The sequence below is a fragment of the Curcuma longa genome, chromosome 3 (assembly GCF_044706935.1).
Source record: "Curcuma longa cultivar G26 ecotype Majalengka, Jawa Barat chromosome 3, ITB_CL_G26_1.1, whole genome shotgun sequence".
NCBI classification, from domain to species: domain Eukaryota; kingdom Viridiplantae; phylum Streptophyta; class Magnoliopsida; order Zingiberales; family Zingiberaceae; genus Curcuma; species Curcuma longa.
The window spans coordinates 15,583,628-15,601,916 of record NC_133863.1 but is presented as its reverse complement, the minus strand read 5'-3'; the positions used below and the strand labels follow the sequence as shown (position 1 = coordinate 15,601,916).

The 18,289-nt window shown below is 39.4% G+C and overlaps 4 protein-coding genes, 1 non-coding gene and 1 pseudogene across 5 annotated transcripts; all 6 read left to right on the top strand.

Moving 5' to 3' along the window:
* The first annotated feature begins 82 nt into the window (after positions 1-82).
* On the top strand, positions 83-3,834 carry LOC141824631 (organelle RRM domain-containing protein 1, chloroplastic). The gene is made up of 9 exons (XM_074711951.1): positions 83-498; positions 584-681; positions 1,563-1,806; positions 1,877-1,974; positions 2,066-2,131; positions 2,666-2,746; positions 3,170-3,238; positions 3,318-3,424; positions 3,509-3,834. The coding sequence occupies exons 1-9, from the start codon at positions 143-145 to the stop codon at positions 3,614-3,616; spliced, it is 1,227 nt and encodes a 408-aa protein (XP_074568052.1). The 5' UTR covers positions 83-142; the 3' UTR covers positions 3,617-3,834.
* Positions 3,835-4,037: 203 nt separating this feature from the next.
* Positions 4,038-4,110, top strand: TRNAK-CUU (transfer RNA lysine (anticodon CUU)). Its single transcript has one exon. It is a non-coding gene; the product is annotated as a tRNA-Lys (tRNA).
* A 163-nt stretch (positions 4,111-4,273) lies between these two features.
* LOC141823768 (B-box zinc finger protein 21-like) lies at positions 4,274-5,164 on the top strand (annotated as a pseudogene).
* Positions 5,165-6,795: 1,631 nt separating this feature from the next.
* LOC141824816 (uncharacterized) lies at positions 6,796-10,096 on the top strand. The gene is made up of 6 exons (XM_074712150.1): positions 6,796-6,853; positions 7,198-7,266; positions 7,940-8,911; positions 9,143-9,168; positions 9,279-9,426; positions 9,500-10,096. Exons 3-6 carry the CDS (start codon positions 7,981-7,983, stop codon positions 9,961-9,963), a joined length of 1,569 nt encoding a protein of 522 aa, XP_074568251.1. The 5' UTR covers positions 6,796-6,853; positions 7,198-7,266; positions 7,940-7,980; the 3' UTR covers positions 9,964-10,096.
* Positions 10,097-10,224: 128 nt separating this feature from the next.
* Positions 10,225-13,115, top strand: LOC141824497 (cold-regulated 413 inner membrane protein 1, chloroplastic-like). Its single transcript, XM_074711799.1, has 6 exons — positions 10,225-10,454; positions 10,524-10,664; positions 11,965-12,060; positions 12,162-12,226; positions 12,365-12,434; positions 12,750-13,115. Exons 1-6 carry the CDS (start codon positions 10,318-10,320, stop codon positions 12,913-12,915), a joined length of 675 nt encoding a protein of 224 aa, XP_074567900.1. The 5' UTR covers positions 10,225-10,317; the 3' UTR covers positions 12,916-13,115.
* Positions 13,116-14,356: 1,241 nt separating this feature from the next.
* On the top strand, positions 14,357-17,514 carry LOC141823393 (uncharacterized). Its single transcript, XM_074710673.1, has 8 exons — positions 14,357-14,407; positions 16,048-16,193; positions 16,368-16,465; positions 16,594-16,656; positions 16,761-16,808; positions 16,905-16,964; positions 17,099-17,159; positions 17,237-17,514. The coding sequence occupies exons 2-8, from the start codon at positions 16,079-16,081 to the stop codon at positions 17,275-17,277; spliced, it is 486 nt and encodes a 161-aa protein (XP_074566774.1). The 5' UTR covers positions 14,357-14,407; positions 16,048-16,078; the 3' UTR covers positions 17,278-17,514.
* Positions 17,515-18,289: the final 775 nt, after the last annotated feature.

Sequence of the window (18,289 nt, the reverse complement as noted above, 5' to 3'; positions counted from 1 at the left end):
GTAGTTTGAAACAGCTGTAAAATCCGAGGGGTAGAATGAAATATTTCTCTAAAAATCAACGAGCTGCCTGCCGCCCCCGCGACCAGATAAGTTCTCGGTGATCGTGTTCCTTCGCTGCGCGTGGCGGCGGCGGCTTCCCCAAATGGACCTCCTCTCTCTTCCGGCCACCGGGCCTGCGGCTGTGGCCGTCGCCGCCCGTTATCTTTCTCTCTTTCCTCCGGGGGCTCAGCTGGTCTCCACCAAGCTCGCTCTTTCCTTCTCCATATCCACCAAAAATCCCATATTTGCCCGCCACGGCATCAACTCTCGCGCTTCTTTCTCCACCCGTGCTTGGCATCCGTCTCATCCGGCGGAGAATGCGGCACCTTCGTCCTCTCTCGCTACTATTTCTCCTCCTGCGGGATGGATTGTGGTGATGGAGAAGCCCCCAGGCGGCCGTTCCTCCAAAGCGGAAGTGATCGATTATTACGTCGAAACCCTTTCTAGGGTTTTGGGAAAGTAGGCGTGGCTTCTGCTTCTCTTTTGCGTTTTTGATTTCGACCTGCTTGTTTTCCTGTGTGCTTGAATGTGGTCTTCTTGGCAGCGAGAAGGAGGCTCAAATGTGCATATATGATGCTTCTTGGCAAAACCAATTTGTTTTTTGCTGTGACATTGACGAAGAATCATCTCATGAACTAGCCCGTAAGTTTACTGTTTTTGTCTTCCCTTTTTTTGTGTTTGCTTGAAGTGAAAGTAGTAGGAGGGAACAGAAAGCTCGGTAGAATCTTGACGCAACAACCAAATTTCCATATGACATGAGTTGTGTTCTGATAAAGAAGCTCTGTAAGCTTAGATGACCTATTATTAACTTACCTTTAAGCATTTAGTGCGCCAACTATTTCGGTTTTCTCATTTAAGTAGGTTGTGATACTGGATACGATTGTGCTACCTGTGTATGATGTAGCCATCATTGGGTCTCACATGTTGTTGATTAGGTATTTTGGGATATGAATTGGATTTTTGGTCTTACAAGAGAGATTCTTACACGTTAATTTAGTCGCTATGGTGCGTTTTGGGCTAGTGAAGAAGCTTGATAAGGTTAGATGAGTAGGCTAGTATTAACTTAGGCTTATGCATTTTAGCCCAGTAGTTGCACTTAGCAAGTTAATAATGAATCGTACTTGATTGTTGTGGCACAGCAAACACAAATTTCATCAAAAGAAAGAAAGAAACTAGTTTCCTGCAAGAAGATGACATTATAGAGTACTCTCGTGAATTGTCTGCTAACATTTGACGCCAGATAAACTCGAGAACATTTTTTATTTAAGGGGGGGGGGGGGGGGGGGGGGGGGTCCTATCTATGACAAAATCACATTTTAGGCCTTTTCAGTATAGATTCTGGATATTCTGCTTGTCAGTGTAATGTTGTCTGCTTTAAATGCTGATAAAAATTCTGGATGATTTAAGCACAATTCTGGTGGAATTCAATCTGTTATTATCTGTTTAGTTTGTATTCAAATTTTTTCCTCATTGTTGTTGGGCCATTGCTATTGTTCTGCTAAAATGCTCTTGTGGCTGCTTAGGTGTTCCGGGAGTTTTGTCTGTTAGGCCTGACATGGATGAGGGATATGGAAAGAAAGATTACAGCTATTCGGATCCTTTCCCAGTGAACCATTTGAAATCTGATGGCTGTAGTTCAACTTTTTCTTCGTTTTCAAAAAATAATGAGTATTGGCTGGTCCGAATGGATAAACCTGGGGTAGAAGTTGTTTCCAAGGCACAAATGGTAGATTATTATGCCCAAGCTCTAACAAAGGTTCTGGGGAAGTAAGTATTTTATTATTATACTCTTTTCATCCTATGTCTCATTATTGTAGTTCACTAATAATAATTTCAGTGAAAAGGATGCTCAAGTATGCATTTACCATATATCATGGGAGAAAGATTTTGGATTTTGTTGCCAAATTGACTATGAATGTGCACGGGAACTAGCTGGTGAGTTTCAATGTTGCACGGAAGTGAAATATTTATTCTCAGCTATGTACCTGCCTTCAAAAGGGTTACAATGTTTGCAATTGCATGACAGATGTTCCGGGGGTGTTGTCTGTTCGGCCCGATCCCAATCATGAGTCAGAGACCAAAAACTACAAAGGTATATATCTGTTTAGATAAATTATATTCCAATGCCCACAAACTTATCATTTCTTTATAACATTGGGTTAAATATCATGTTTTGATATCATATTATAAGCATAATTTAAATTCTGAAGTATAAGTTTATCTGCAATATGGTATCAATTTGCCCTTATTTTCACATCTTCCAAGTAGTGAATTAACTAGCGGTAACTATGGCTATATTCTTTCTTTCTTTTTCTTTTTTTGTTCATAGAAGTTACAGGATTTTTTGGTTCATAGAAGTTCAATTCTAAGTCTATTTTCACTCAGCTACCTCATTTCATACTCTAAGAAAAATTGACATAATTCTTGTTGCTCAACTTGCCAACTGAATTAAAGTCTCGACAAGAACAATAATCCATGGTGTTCCCTTCGTTGAGAGTTGGGTGTCCTAAGCTTTGCTGAGGCAGATATCATGTGCAGTTTTTTTTATTTCTGTCGCCGATTTACTTTGAAATTTTGCCAATTACTATTGTGGTTATTGTTTTAGTAATTGAATAGTACATTGTAGGTAATGATCCCAACTTATCAGAAGCAGAAGCAAAAGCAAAACAAGTGCCAAATATCAGAACCAAAAGACTTTTTGTAACCGGTAAGCTTCTAAATTATTCAAATTAAGCTCATTAACTTATTGCATATACCTTTTGTCGCAACGCTGGATTCTGAAAAAAAATGATTTAGTATTTGCGTGAAAATGTTCTTGTAACTGGTAAGCTCCTCGGGTGTGTGAATGTTCTTGTCAAATACTTTTTACGATGTCTTTTTTGAACTTCATATACCCTTGTTCGTGATTTGCTGTGCGTGTGTTTCTTCGTGCTGCTTAATAATGAGATTCGAACAATTGTACATTTTACCATGCCGTGCCAAACATCTATCCCAGTCTGATGTACATGTGAACTAGAAATGTCAAGCTGCTTATCCTAAGATTAGCAACACACTTAGAGGATACAAAAAGCCAATGGCGAATAGATGAGACTCGAGACTTTATTCCTAGAATCCAAATTGTTATTTGCAGGACTATCCTTCTACACCTCGGAGAAAACACTGCGTGCAGCGTTTGAAGGTTTTGGTGAGTTGGTTGAAGGTATGCTCACCTTTCTTGTCTTTCCATTTAACGTCTGCTCTTTGATCATGTCATCGCCTCACACCCTCTGCCGCGGCAGTTAAAATCATAATGGACAAGATATCTAAAAGGTCAAAAGGCTATGCCTTCATAGAGTACACAACAGAAGAAGCTGCAAGTGCCGCTCTGAAAGAGATGAACGGCAAGGTAACCATAATAGCTCATCTCCATGTTTGCCCATCGATCGGAAACATGTTCTGTAAGGAAGATAACACACTGACTTTACTACAGATAATCAATGGCTGGATGATAGTTGTCGATGTCGCCAAAACTAACCCTCTGAGATACAACAGAGGGCAGCCGAGGCCATCGCGGAGTTCAACCAGTTCATCATATTAAACGATCCAGGCTCGAGATCAGCAGCCAGAAGGCAAATGACGTGGGTGAATGCTCATCGCCTGGTCCGAAAAAGGATACTGACACTGAGATTGACTTAGATGCTTCTGCAAATTACTAGGAGTTTTTGTTTTGGTTTAACATGGAAGGTGATGCTGATAAGTACGTTTGGATTGAATTTGCCTCGTTACAAGTATTAACAAGCAGAAGCTTTGCATTTCTGAGTGTTTTTTTTTTGAAACTGGATCAATTGGATCAGAGCAGACCATGAGAAGTCCTTCCCTTTCCGAAGCAACGAGGCTCGGAAATGGCAGGGAGGCTGAGAGAGTGCCTTTTCACGACGACGGATATGGGAGGCGGAAGGTAACAGTGGTGGGGGAAATAAATTGAAATAAGAGAAGATTAAATTCTGTTGAAACAACAAGCCCGTCTAGCTCAGTTGGTAGAGCGCAAGGCTCTTAACCTTGTGGTCGTGGGTTCGAGCCCCACGGTGGGCGAATTTTTTATTTTAAAACCTTTTCTTTGTTTTTTGTTTTTTTTTGCTTCATTAAAAATTGCAAGGAGTCATCACTCATCCGTGTTCTGCTGCGCCGACGAGGTCGCCGGCAACAAGCAGCGTCATTAAAAATTGCAAGGAGTCATCCGTGTTCTGCTGCGCCGATGAGGTCGCAGGCAAGCAGCGTCGCCTCTCACTTCGCAGCCTCCTCCGCCAAATGCCACCCCGTCATGCCAGGCCCGATTCGACTCCAAGACGCGGTTCCGATGAAAATTTTGGATTTTGATATTCTTTTGTGTGTGTGTGTGTTTTTTTTTGTGGATTTGCAGGGTAAGCGAAAGAGGACCGGGCGATTCCTTGCAAGGACTGTGACGCCTCCGTCCATGGAGCCAACGATCTCACCATGAAGCACAATAGGTTCATCCTCACCGGAGTATGCCTCTCCCTCTCCTACTCCGCCGCCACCGGAACAAAATAGGGCATTGGTTGCAGACCCTTCCTTCCCCATCACTTCCACAAGCCGCAACACCGCCGCCGCCGCCGCCGCGAGCTGCGAGCAGCATCTCGGAGTATCGAATCGAGATGTGCTCGGGGTAGCGCGTCGAGGACCTTCTCGTCGACCATGAATCCACTGCGATGCAGGATTGCGCAAAACGGAAAAGGTCGCATTTTTCTCAAACGGAGACGGAAATAAAGATCCGATTTTTACTCCTCGGTAGAACGAGTTGCTTCCGTTCCCGAGCCCGGATCAGGTCGCCGGCGATCTGGGAGCGGCGGCGGCGAAGTTTGAGAGGTGGGCTCCGCTGGTGCCGCAGCTCCCTCCACCGTATCTCCCTCCGCCGACGCCGAACACAACCAGCCGTGGCACGCGAACAAGGAGGCAGGTCTCCACCAGCGGCGGAGCGAAGAAGAAGTTCACAGTGCCGGAGATCTCCCCTGCTCCAATTCCAGCCCAGAAGTCAATGCCCTCGATCGCTTTGGTAGAAGTTCACAGTGCCGGAATATTGGTTGTCGTGACGATCTTGATTTTGTCACCTTTGAAGGGAAGAGAGTAAATGAAGATAAGCAATAGAGGATATTTGAGGGATATTTAAAGAAATATCTCTATGTATCAAGTATCCCTTATTGGAGGGGATATTTATGGGGTGAATAGAAATCACTGGGCAATTTCATTTTTTTAAATAAAAATTAATAAAATAAATGATTTTAATGATTTAAATTAAATAAAAGAAGGGTATTAAGTTAGGGTGGTTGGGATAGTATTTATTATTAAAGAAAGAGATAGTGATAATAGGTGGGACCTATAAGTAGTTGGTTTGTGATATATTTGATTGTGAAAGTTGGGATATTTGAGGAAGGAGATATTTGATTGATGATGTGGACGTGGGGACCACAAATATTTGAATGAAATATTTGATGGTATTGTGGATGCCCTAAAGGGGAGCTAGGGAGGGAAAGACCAGGTCATTTTTTTCAGTAAAAAAAAAAATCATTACTTTAGTGATTTCAAGATAAATCAGAAAATTAAAATTGATCACGAGTTTAGAGAAGAGTATTACTCAACTTCTTCAAGATTCAAACCCTTATTCTTTTCTGTAAGTCTGTTCCATCGTAATCAATTCAACTATGTCATAGAGGCAAAGACAAGACTATTCTTGTCTTTTTAACGATGGGTACTTGCTATCTATTCTAACATTTCCATTGCCGCTGACAGATATAATCCTTTTTTATTCAAATTTATTCATTTTAATTTAATAAATTATTTAAAATTTTCATTTAATTGATAACGAACTTAAATAAATTTATATTAAATTGAATATTTATAAATATTTAATTCACGATCTTATACTTCTTCAACGACACTTCATGATCACCAAGTTTGTTTAGATGAACCATATAATGGTGTCAAGTTCATCCACGACACTCCTTTTCTTTCTCTCTAACAATAAAACTTTTTTTGTAATTGATGCTTATTGTTTGCAGCTAAATTACTCAAATAAACTCAGAGGAAAATAATTAATTTATATATATATATATATATATATATATATATATATATATATAAAATTTTATTTGATATTTCTTTTTATCTAAATGATAGAACAGGATTAACATGCCACAACATCAATGGCTACCTCTATGATAAGCTCTTCCACATAAATATACAAACTATTTATTTATTTATCTAAAATTCATTTATTTTCTTATATTATCCTCCAAATCCTAATAAATATCTTTCTAAAATATTATTTTTGAATTCCTATCATAATTCGATTACCAAAATATCTTGTTGGCTCAAATGTAGATGTTAATTTTATTTATCCATAAAATTTATATATTTTTCTCAAAAAATTTGGCATTTAAAATTTTTAATTAACCCCTCATAATTTAAAATATTAATATTACTCTTTCGGAGAAGTGTTTATCATTTTTCTTAAAATGTATTAATAAATATGATTTATATTTAATTTTTAATTTTTTTTCTAAATGCAAAATTGATACGCCGCATTGGCGTATGTTCATCCTCGGTCACAACGTAGTTAAGCTGCACTGAAGAAGATATTTTTGTGGTCCCCACTTCCTCAATCGTCGAGAAGGCAATCAGCGTCTGACACGTCAGCCAATTTGGAACCTTTTTCATGTGCAAATCGCTCGCTTCTCCTCCACTTCTTCTAAGTTCTACCGACTTGAGCAAATTCTCAACCCTCTCCTTCGCCATGGAGCTGGATCTCATGAGGAAAGAGGTTTGACTCCCTTCTTCGGAGCTGGGCGATGTTTTCCGGCGTCTCCGTCGAGATTCCTAGTCGATCCTGTTTCTATTTTCCTTGATTTTCAAGTTTTTTTTTTGGCACGCTTTGGATTCTTGGACGATAGGGCGAGATGAGCAGTTCTTCCTTTGATTATTATCGCTTCTAGGTTTCGGAGAGAGATCGTAGATGGCAATCACGTTAGGTTTCCTAGATCTCGCTTACTTGATTGTTTGCGTCGGGAAAGTCCAGGCTTTTTTTGATTTCGCGTCCTAATAATACCATCTACTTTGCTACTTGAAGTTCGCTAACTTTTATTCCATTTTCCTTCTCTCTCCTAGGCCTGAAGGAAGAAATTTCTCAGTTCAAATTTCTTTCTCCTGAAAAAATCAAAGTTTCTGGCCACTGAGGTACGAGTAAATTTCTGAAAAATGATGGTTGTAGATCTGTTTGCCAATATTTGCAATACACTTGCTTCATTTTGCAGATAATGCCTACTCTACTAGGTTTCTACTTAGATATTATTCTTTCCTAAAGCTTGAACATATTAGAGATAGTAATCTGTTTACTAAGTAGTTGGCTGTAGTTTCTGCCATTAGTTCTTGAGGAGGATGAGCATAGGAGATATCGATGTTTTATTTTGATGCTTTGAAGGACTCCAAGTTGTTAAATTGGTGGTTCCTGAGTCAAACAAAAGAGTGTTTGACAAGTTTATTTGAATGTGTAACAAGTCATAACTAACAAATATATATCTCACAATATCTTGGAATGTCTTAGTTTTGCTACTTGTATCACCTAGAAACAATTCCGAATAACTATGCCTTCTCCTGTGTATAATCTCTCTATCAGACTCAGATTAACTATAACCTCATCATCATTGGCATACTTGAGGTTAATGTTTTTTTTTTACTTCTTTCAGTTTTTGTTGGATTTTTCGTCATACAAAGTGCTGAGCAAATACTTTTACAGAATGTTAAACATGAGAGTTCTTGCTTGTTTCACTTCAGCCTATTTTTGGAGCATGAATTTATTGTTCTGACTTTTGAAAGTAGTCATGATTCCTCAACTAATGAATTACCTCAGGTGTCGGTGGAAATCGTGCGGCAATCAATATTTGAATACATATGATGGCTGAGTATACCTATCAACATAACGAGAATAATTTGGGTGATGAAACTGTTAGAGCACCCAATGTTCAATATCATTCACAGTGGATCAAACGCTGGGCAAGAGAAACAACTAAATCAGTTCCTCGTAACCATCAGTGTTTCGCTGTTTCTAATTCAAGCAAAGCAGAAGTTCATGAAAAAGTCAAGTTCTTGCAAGTCGATACTCTGGAATCCAGAAAACTCGAAACGCTAAAAAGTGTTATGAATCAGGGAAGTGTCTCCGAATACAAAAAATTATACAGATTTGGTTTTAGTAAAGTAGCCCTACCTGTTGAAGTTCAACAATCAGCTGAGTCTAGCTATAGAACTAGTCAAATATCTCATGTTGTTCAATTTGCATCAGAAGAACACCAATTTGAAGCACAGACAAACATGAAGTGTCTGAATCAAGATATGCAGCCTCACATCGCTGTTAAAGGTTCTTCTAGTTGTGTGGACGATATTGAAGGATCAACCGCTCAATGGCAAATTGGCCAACGTGAAAAACAAAGATCAAGCACAAGACCTTTCAGTACACTTAATCTAGGAGGAGGATCTTGTCCAGGCTCATCTCGACTTGAAGGAAGTGAAGCAAATCGTGCAAATTTTTCTAGTAGTAGTCTCTTGCTGACTTGGAAAGATTCTGTTAGTTTAAAGAGATTTGATGATCTTGGGCGTTCATCATGTGATGTCCAAATGTTGAAAATTCATTCATCCTCCAGCACTATGAAAAACACAAGGGAAGGGCAACCAAAGTTATCTGATGCATCTAAAGCATTTTTAATGGCTAAGAATATGAGTGTGGGATTGTCTCATGGGAAACAAATAAATATGGATTCTACAAACTCCACCAAAGGCAAAAGAATTGATCTTTATGAGATGCTAACTGTACCTAAAAGACCAGATGGTAAGCAAAATAAATATTTAGAATATTGCAAGATCATTACTCATGTCAGTGAGATAAGAAATAACCTGCTGCTAATTATTGACACAGTTCTCACATGAGGATATGTTCCTAACCGTTTGTATCGACAACAATAATAGGAGCACAATCCAATCATTCTGTTTCTAATAACAGTTATAAAATCAAGATGTTTCCACACATTTTTCTGAACTTTGTTATCCTTTTACTTTGCAGGCAGCAGTTCTGATGGGCTACAAAAGGTACACATGCATGAGTTTATTGTTTTTAGATAGAATGCATATATGCTGAAGCAGCAGTATGCAAGGTTGATTTCATATCCAAATCATCATACTAATTCTAGATTTTGCAGGATCTTCGAGTTTTTGAATTGATGAAAGATCAATCACGATCGACTTCACCAAATGAACCATCAACAAGCATATATATGGAAACTGATACAAAGTTATCACATCCAGTCTACAAGGAAATACATGCTGGAAGCTGTGATCCTGGAGTATCTAAAATTGGGTCCAAGAATCACATTCAATTTCACTGCATCCAACCCAAATCCAAGTTCGGCGGTTGGGAACGTGTTAGAATCAGATGATTGCAGCAGATGGCTAAAGCGCCTCCGATCCAAACCCGTAGCTTCTCCAGCCATTGGCAGCAAGAAGTTCAAAACTGGAGATTGTCCACCAAGTCTACAAACATGCTACAAGAAACCCATCAGTCCTAAGGAGGAACAGACAGTGAACTTGAAGAAACAAATGACAAGTTCAAGGTTCTCTTCCGGCGTATCCATGGAGAATTTCTGCACTTGGATTCAGAGATGGTGCCGCAAGAACACTCAAAAGAATGAAGCTGTTATCGCTGCTACTCCAGTTTCATGTGAGGCAGCAAATTCACACCTCACTAAAAGCCATGAAGCCATGAAGCAGCAGCTGTTTCCTAGTCTTGCAGCAATGGCGTTGGTGGGGAGGGTCATCAAACAGTTTCATACATGTGTGTTTCGTAGAGTGGGATCTTCTGTTGTTTGGAACATTGATCCTTTCTGAAACTTTTGAGGTTTGATCATAATCTCCTATTTCCAGACAACTTTTTCCAGCAGATGTTCTTAATTTTTGTTTTGTTTTTCTCCTTTGAGAAAAGATTAACGGTCGATGAATTATATTCATGAATAAAGTTTGAGCCGGGTTCATTTTGCTTGGCACGGCATCAGATTGGGCCGGGTCCGATCTAATCTGTGGGCCAAGGCCGGGTCGGATTCCAGGTTTTAACCCGCGTTGTTTACCCGTGCGATAGCCAGGTGGCTGGAGCTCCTCCGTCAACCGTCAGTTCCCTCCCATTCTCTGCTTCTTATCCCCTCGATCTCCGGTCCTCACTTCGATCTGTGACCGCCGGCTCCGACGATGGCCACCGGCCTCCTCCTCTCCCTCTCCCCCACGCCCCTCGCCTCTCCTGATCGCCCGCCCGAGGCTCCGATGCCGCCCGTCCACCCTCGCCCCGTCTCCCGCGCAGGACCAATCGCCCCCGCCGTTCCCTTCAGGTAGGGTTTCCCATTTTTCTCCGACCTTGGCGGATCTCGATTTTGGGCTTTGATTTCTGTATTTTGTAGGTTGATCTGCCCTGCATTTCCCGTCGCGGGCATGCCGTCGATAAGGATTAAGCAGGCGAGCAAAAGGCGTACCGGAGTGGTATGCTATGCTGCGCCACTCAGCCCGCATACTCTTCAGTGGATTTCTGCTGCCTCCATCGCGTAAGCAAGCTAGCTCAAGTTCTAGATTTGTTGCTCGTTAGTGTGCTTTGATCTTGGAACATTTTCTGGAAGCTTTGGATTGTGCATGTTACTGTTATAGATTTATAGTGGACAATACCTGATTGTTTCATGATCGTAAACTAAGTCTCACTGAATTCTTGCGGGATCTAATCTACCAATTAATCTTGGGATACAGAAAAGTATAAGAATAGAAATAAAAAAAAAAAAGTAAACTTGGGTTCATATTTGGTAGCAATCATGTTGAGAAAGTACTTTTTTATTTGTACTTGAGTCCAGCTAAGATAAATTGAGTTCTAATCAAGCTTTTCCCTAATCATGCCATCTCAGCTTAGGTCGGATCTTGTTTTGAAAAGATTCATGAACATCGATTGCTAGATTGAGTTTTTGGATGCATGTAATATGATCAGTTAACTATCTTAGAATAACTTAGCTTCAAGTAATTGTATCAATTTAAATCAATTGAGAAATAGTTCTTTCCGCATTTAGTGTTCTCATTTATATCAAATTTAATTGGCTTGAAATTTTGAATGAATGTTTTATTGTCATGACTTTACATTTTAAACTGTTGGATATCCTTTAATCGTATTTTAAATAAAATAAATTTACGAGAACATGTTAAAAAAATTGATAAGGAATGACAAAAATATATTCTTCAGAAAGGGATGGGACTTAAGTCTCAAGGTAAACAGTACCTCAAGATGATATTAAACTAGACAATATCATTTGAGAAGCAACAAGATTTGCCACTCCCCATGGCATGATTGATGACTAACAATGAGATGCTTCTTTCCTTTATAAATAGTTAATTTTGTTGGGGTTGAGGTTGCTTTGATATCATATTGGGACCGATACAGTACGCCATTTTGGACTTGTTTACACTTCTTGTATCTTCTTCTTACAAGCAAGGTTCCCCAAATTCCTAGAGAGTAGAGCCATTATTGCTTTTGTTGGATGACCAGGAGAGGAAGGGAAGAATAGTAACAAATCATCTAATGGATCCTCTAAAGACTTTTTTTTTCACAAATCAGAGAAAAATGCCAAATGAGTTCTAAACATTTATGTTAATCTTAGTTGTCAACAATCAACTTCATTATGAAAGACACAACCTTCCTAGATACAATAAGGTATCCTTCACGACTTGTATAAACAACTGTGGTAGTGCAATCGGTGAGCATACACACTGGCTATGACATCTAAAGGTGAGATATTACATTATTGATATATACCACCTTGTAGTCTTCTTCGCAACAGTTTTCTAACAAGCACTTTGTTCTCCCAGGGTATTATTGTTTGGCCAAGGCACAGCTATCCACAAATCATTCCTTCTCCCCCTTTTTGCTTTGCAAGCTCCTTCTAGTGTCATTTCATGGATCAAGTAAGCTGGACTCTATAGGCTCGTTCAGCTACTTCAGATTTGTAATCGGCATAATTTGTTTATCATAAACTCTTCCCTTTTTCATGTACTAAATGTGGCAGGGGTGACTATGGCACTTGGACTGCATTTTTGGCACTTCTAGTCCGTATTTTCTACTACCTTCCAGGTTAAGTGTTTCCTATAGCCTGATACTTATTCTTCTACATTAATTAATCAATTATTAGTCTGTGATGCCCGAGTTCAACTTAATTGTTTCTTTGTTTCTTCGAATTTAGTTTCAACTTAACAGTTTGTTTCTGTGCAGGTCAACTTGAGTTGCCTTTCTTAGCAATGATGCTTGTCATTGTGGCTCCTTATCAGACCCTGAACTTAAGGTAAAGTGATGAACATTCACCCTCCAGGAAGAAACAAAAGTAGTCTTTCATTATTTCGATCTCCATGTCGTTCCCTTTCACCTAAAAGGAACTAATTGTGGCACGAAGCGCTCAGAAGTTCAGATTCTGAACTAACTGCTCAACCATTCTGTGCCTCACTCAATCCAATCAATTCGATTAAGTTGGTTTTTGACTTGTCGATGTTCGGGCATAAATTTGGATGGGTTTGAGACGCCAATTCTCCCTCCGGCTAGTTGAACAAGTTGATCTAGTCAGATTTATGAATCACTAATCATCATACTTATCTCCTTGCAGAAGTACTCAATCTGGTGCCATCGTGTCTTTGGCAATAGCCAGCTATCTGGCCTTTCAACACTTCTCCAGGGTAGGAAGTTTGAGAAATGCATTCGACCAAGGCTCCATAATAGCAACTTTAGCCATCATCTTCCTCACCATCATCCCCTGCTTGTTCCTCCTCTGATCCTGCTCCGACGAGAAGCCGTCAAATGTAATAATCTTCGAGTCTGCAGTTAGCTCTTCTCGACTGATCTTCCATAAGATTAACTTCGCCATCCTCATCTTGCAAAGTTTCCATCAACATCTTCATATGCATATCATGTCATAACAAAGGAGTTTGTTATTTAATTTGTTGAAATGTGCAAATAAAACTATTCAATGTGATTTGTAGGGATAATAAATGAGATTCCAAAGGCGAATCCATGTTAAGTATTTGGGTGATGAATCCATCTGTTTATGTGGAATGCATGCAATCACTTATACTTCTCACTCTGTGCTAAGCAAAATGCATATATTTAACTAATGAAATTTGATATATTCCGCACGATCTGTGCGCGACACCTCCGATCCATCGCCGTGGCTGTCGCGGATCGGAGGTGTCGCTGTCCCGTCCGGCCACCGCCGTCCGCTGCTCGGGCGTGATCGATGTGTCGCTCGCCTGTGTTTCGTCCAGCGGTGTATGCCGGTTGTGATTTGGTCGGAATTTGGCGAATTTGGTCAGAAACGCGGTCGGCAGTGGCGCATGCTGAATTCCGATCAAATCGCGGTTGGATTTCGGTCAAATTGCGGTCGGATTCTGACTAAATCGTGATCGGAGATCGATCGAGGAAGGACTGGCATGCGGTGATTTGGCTGGCAATGTCAAGCGTCGGATTCCGATCAAATCGCGGCGAACGTCAGTCCTTCCTCGGTCGATCTCCGATCGTAATTTGGCCAGAATCCAATCGCGATTTGATCGAAATCCGACGCCCGACACTGTCGATCAAATCACGGCCAAAATCGTTGGATTCTAGCTCCTATCCGATCGGAATCCGCCACCGGACGGAGCGTCGACGAGCGGCGTGTCGATCATGCTCGAGGCGGCGGCAGTGACGGTGGGTCAGAGGTGTCACGCACGGGTCGTGCGGGATAAATCGCGCAGCATATCAGTTCTCTTTCACTAATATCTTGATTTTTAAATATGCAAGGTTTCGGATTTAACCGGTATATATTCTTTTAACTTAGTGTCTCTATAATATAATATTAAAAATTATATTATTTTAAATGAGATAAAGAAGTTCTAATTTAATTATATAGTTTTATTTTTTTATCAATATATGACCGATATTAGCAATGTCATAACTCTTAGCCAACTTATAATTATGTTAAAAACACTTGATTCAATTTAGTTTAGCATTTCGGACTAAGTTTACCTTGTCCTGGATAGAACAGGAAGCGGGGAAACTGATGAATCCGCTTCCAGGTCGTACGTCATTGTGAGGTTTGATTACGTAAGCACCATGAGGCAACCACTGTTTCCTACCTTCAATGAGACAGATGATCTCAGAGTCGTCGTCCCTGGTCTGACTCGTTGTCTTATCTCGTCATTGTTTTTTTATTTTTAATTAATTTAATTGCGATCAAGAGGTGGAGGAAGCAGCCTCCTCCTCCGTCGCCGATCTAGATCGCCAGCAGAGGTACGATGGCTCCTCTTCTCCGCATTCTTCATTCTTACTTCTTGTTCGATTCGGCCTTTAGATCGTCTAGTACGAGCTCGTGCGTGGCCTTTCTCTTACTTTTTCATTGCGCAAGAGGAATTTCTAGTTTTCCTCTGTTTGATTAGATGATTAGATCATAATGTTTATTCCACGAGATTTTCCAGACGAAGTCGATCTTAATGGATTGTCGGGTGTTTAATTCGATCGAGAACTTGAATTTGAATTTGCTGTTTAAATCACTCCCATTATGAATGTTGCTTCTTTCATTGGTGGACCCCATGTTGATCTAATCTGTAGCATGTGCTGTTAATTTGAAGTTTCCTAGTTGGAAAAAATAACAGATTGATCATCAGTTTTGGTGGATCTGTGCTTAGAAAACAGTAATTTTGCCTGGTATAAATGATGGTAAAACCTATCCTCATTTATGGTAGATCAAGTGTTGACCAATGCTACCAGTGGAGTTGTACTCTGTGTATCCATTTCAGCTGTGGTTATTTGATGAGGGAACTGGTAGGGTTTGAGTCTTAGAAATCGTTCACACTTTTTTAGGGTTTGATGAATGAAAGCTGAATGTCTGAAGCCAGATCCAGGCACCAATCTGATATAATCTGAATCTATACCTAATTTTTTGTTTCAAGTGTTGGGATCAGAAGTTTCTTCACTAGATGCGGCTGGTGAGATCCGCTGTTCCATACTTGTAGATCTAAATATTATGCTTTTGAAAGTGAAATCATCTCCACCATGAGATGATGTATTGAAATTTTCGTCTCACTTGATATAATAACACAATCACACAAACATAACAAGAGTTACTTAACTTGGTTCTATGTAAGTCTACTCCATGGATAGAATCCAAGATCATATAATATTAAAGCAAAAAATGTATGATAAACAATGACAAATCCGTTGCCCACGATGTGTACATTAGCCCTCCCAATCTTATCTAGACTAATCTGTCAGCCATCCAGTGGGAAAACAATGAAAACTTCATATTTAACAATTCCCTAGACTAGACAAAAGCTCTTCCCCAGAAGAAGTTTTTTTCTCTACAAAAAATCTGGTCTCCCATAGACATTCAAACACACCCCAAAGATGGCTTCTAGCATCTGGAAGCCTCACTTAGAAACATGGGACTAAACTATGGAATTTCATTCTCTTCTTCTCACATCCTAATCCCTTGAATGTGTTTTTTCAATGCTTTATCAACTCACTAAATAAAATAGCATAGGTGCTACTGCTACCTAGGACCAAATACATTTTAGTTTCTCTCTTTTTTTTTTTAAAAAAAAAAAGGATTTGTCTTTTGTGATTGTGAAAAGCAAATGTTACTAATTTATATTGCAAGCATAACAAATTATCAATTTCTTTAATTTCTAAAGTTGCAGTCTGCTTGAATCAGAATAAAGCAAAAACTAAGCATATGAATAAGTATATTTAACAAAGTTCATATACAAGTATACACTTGGGTTAAACTGTGTTAAACATTTGTATAAAACAGGCAGTTTTGAATTTTTTGTAAACCTGAAAAGGTCAAACATTTCAATTACAAACTCATCTTCAAACTGTTAGATATGTAGATCATCTCTAAATTATATACTTCTCTGTTGAAATTATACCAGTGTCTGACCACAACTTCGAGCATTTGGAAGCATGGAGCTGGGGAGATGGCTTGAGATGCCTTTTGTAAGAAAAAAAAATGAGAAAAGTTACAAGCCGATTCCAGGAACTTTCTTAGCATCTTCTCGTGGCTCCTATTTTTTCCAGGGTTTGCATGTGCTTTTAGTTACTTTTTTGAGACCTTATTTGCTGCCAAATTTATTCTCTTGGCATATGGCTCTAACCACAATCTTGCTCTAACCAATTTCTGAACATGATGTATTTGTTTGGAATAATCCGGCAGTCTTTCAACTAATTTATTATACCTGTCTCTCTGTCGCAGTTTCTTCAAGTTCATTCAAGCCCACCATGTCGAACATGGATGCCAATGAACACGAGAATCAAAATGAGGAAAATGGCATGCCATCAGCCCAACAGGAGGTGAGATTACAACTTTTTTCTGTTGAATAATTGATATAGTTAATTGAGATAGGCATGCATAACTTTTTAAGAATATATTGACAAAGATGTATCATCTTTTGGTGGTATGTATGGCTTCTATATTGTAGGAAGAAGCAATCAAGAAGAAATATGGAAGAATGGTACCCAAAAAACCACCACTGATATCCAAGGCAAGTTATTCTATCTTGAAGTGGAAGTTTTGCTTCAATTCTATAGACAGATTGTTTTCCTTGAAGATTCATTCCACAACCAACACTATCAAATTCTTATGCAGGATCATGAACGTGCATACTTTGATTCTGCAGATTGGGCTTTAGGGAAGGTATCAACATAGCATCAAATATTCATGTCACTATCTTAAAACTAAGAATTGATATATAGCCTTCTATATCTTTTTTTGCATGGTTTATTACTACAGCAAGGAGGGCATGCTCAGAAACCCAAGGGACCTCTAGAAGCACTTCGCCCAAAGCTGCAGGTACTAATTGACTCTTGTGACGATTTCATCATGAAAACTAATGTTTCTATCTATAACATTAATCATGTTTTCACACTTAATTGTTTGTATCGTTGGGGGTACTAATTGACTCTGCATCTGTTCATTTTCATTAGCCCACACCTCAGCAGCAAGTTCGTTCACGCCGCTCAGTGTATGCATCTGCTGACAATGAAGGTGCACATTGATGTTTGCTTTGGACATTTCGTAGTTGTTTTCAAGTTTTGCTAACCTCATTCTTATTCAACCTGTAGATGGGGGAAATGGTGCTTCTGAGGAAATTGAAGGACGGTAACAACTATGATCATTAATGGCATAAATCCTCGTAAGTCTGCAGGCTCATCAGTAGTTAGTTTCAGTTCTTTTATAAACCATTCAGAGTCATTTATTAGATCTAGATCCCATGAGTAAGAGTTCCTTTTCGTTGGATTTTGCTTTCAATGAAAGTTAGATTTATCCAACTTTGTTTCTTAAGCATACTGTGATGTAGGAACGATAGCCTAGAGTGCTAATGTTCACTATCCATGTGCCAGTTTTCTAATATATTCTCACACTGATCTTTCGCAATTTCTTTTCATATTTGTCTTATACACAACCCATCGTAGTTGTTGGAGCACAAAAAGAACTAAAAACCAACCGGCTGAGTTCATGCAGAAGAAAACAATTTCTTTTTTTTTATTTTTTATTAGATACTGATATCCAATTCTTACTATCCGATTAATTATGGAGACGGACAGCCCGATCCCATAGATCGGCCATCAGGTAGATCCGAGAAGTACAAGCAGATCTTGACAGGATAGTCCAGCGTCACTAGTGGTTTGATTCCACAAGCGTTCGGAAATACTTAGCGTGAGATTCGAACCATCGCTGCATGAGAAGCAATCCTATCTCTTACCACCGAATCGTGAAAAAAAATTATCATTTTTTTATAATTCAGGTATTCAGTTCTTATGATCCGATTAATTCTGGAGGTGACCAATTCAGTTCTACGGAAGTTTTTCACCAATCACTAAGGTAAATCTGGAGGCACGCACAGCTCTGCTCTCAACAATCAACATCCTAGATTTTTCATCCCATTGGTGGAAAATATCCTACAGTGCATTGTAGTTGAGATTCGAACTGTAGGCATTTGGGTAAATCACTAAACACCTTGCTGCTGTACGATTGTCTGGGGAAAAAATTGTTTATCATTTCTTTTAATTGGTACCAAATATTCAGCGTACGTCAACTAATCTTGGGGTGATCGATCCAATCCTACGGAAGTTTTCTATCGGCTACCAGGATAAATCAAGAAGCGTTTGCAGTGA

Excerpts from the sequence above, each read along its gene's own strand:
- LOC141824631 (XM_074711951.1), top strand. The coding sequence starts at position 143 with ATGGACCTCCTCTCTCTTCCGGCCACCGGGCCTGCGGCTGTGGCCGTC. Across the intron at positions 682-1,562 it reads ATCATCTCATGAACTAGCCC|GTGTTCCGGGAGTTTTGTCT; the intron begins GTAAGTTTACTG and ends GTGGCTGCTTAG. Across the intron at positions 1,975-2,065 it reads ATGTGCACGGGAACTAGCTG|ATGTTCCGGGGGTGTTGTCT; the intron begins GTGAGTTTCAAT and ends ATTGCATGACAG.
- LOC141824816 (XM_074712150.1), top strand. The coding sequence starts at position 7,981 with ATGATGGCTGAGTATACCTATCAACATAACGAGAATAATTTGGGTGAT. Across the intron at positions 8,912-9,142 it reads TGTACCTAAAAGACCAGATG|GCAGCAGTTCTGATGGGCTA; the intron begins GTAAGCAAAATA and ends TTTACTTTGCAG. Across the intron at positions 9,169-9,278 it reads GTTCTGATGGGCTACAAAAG|GATCTTCGAGTTTTTGAATT; the intron begins GTACACATGCAT and ends TAGATTTTGCAG.
- LOC141824497 (XM_074711799.1), top strand. The coding sequence starts at position 10,318 with ATGGCCACCGGCCTCCTCCTCTCCCTCTCCCCCACGCCCCTCGCCTCT. Across the intron at positions 10,455-10,523 it reads GCCCCCGCCGTTCCCTTCAG|GTTGATCTGCCCTGCATTTC; the intron begins GTAGGGTTTCCC and ends TGTATTTTGTAG. Across the intron at positions 12,435-12,749 it reads TATCAGACCCTGAACTTAAG|AAGTACTCAATCTGGTGCCA; the intron begins GTAAAGTGATGA and ends ATCTCCTTGCAG.
- LOC141823393 (XM_074710673.1), top strand. The coding sequence starts at position 16,079 with ATGGAGCTGGGGAGATGGCTTGAGATGCCTTTTGTAAGAAAAAAAAAT. Across the intron at positions 16,466-16,593 it reads TGCCATCAGCCCAACAGGAG|GAAGAAGCAATCAAGAAGAA; the intron begins GTGAGATTACAA and ends TCTATATTGTAG. Across the intron at positions 16,657-16,760 it reads AACCACCACTGATATCCAAG|GATCATGAACGTGCATACTT; the intron begins GCAAGTTATTCT and ends ATTCTTATGCAG.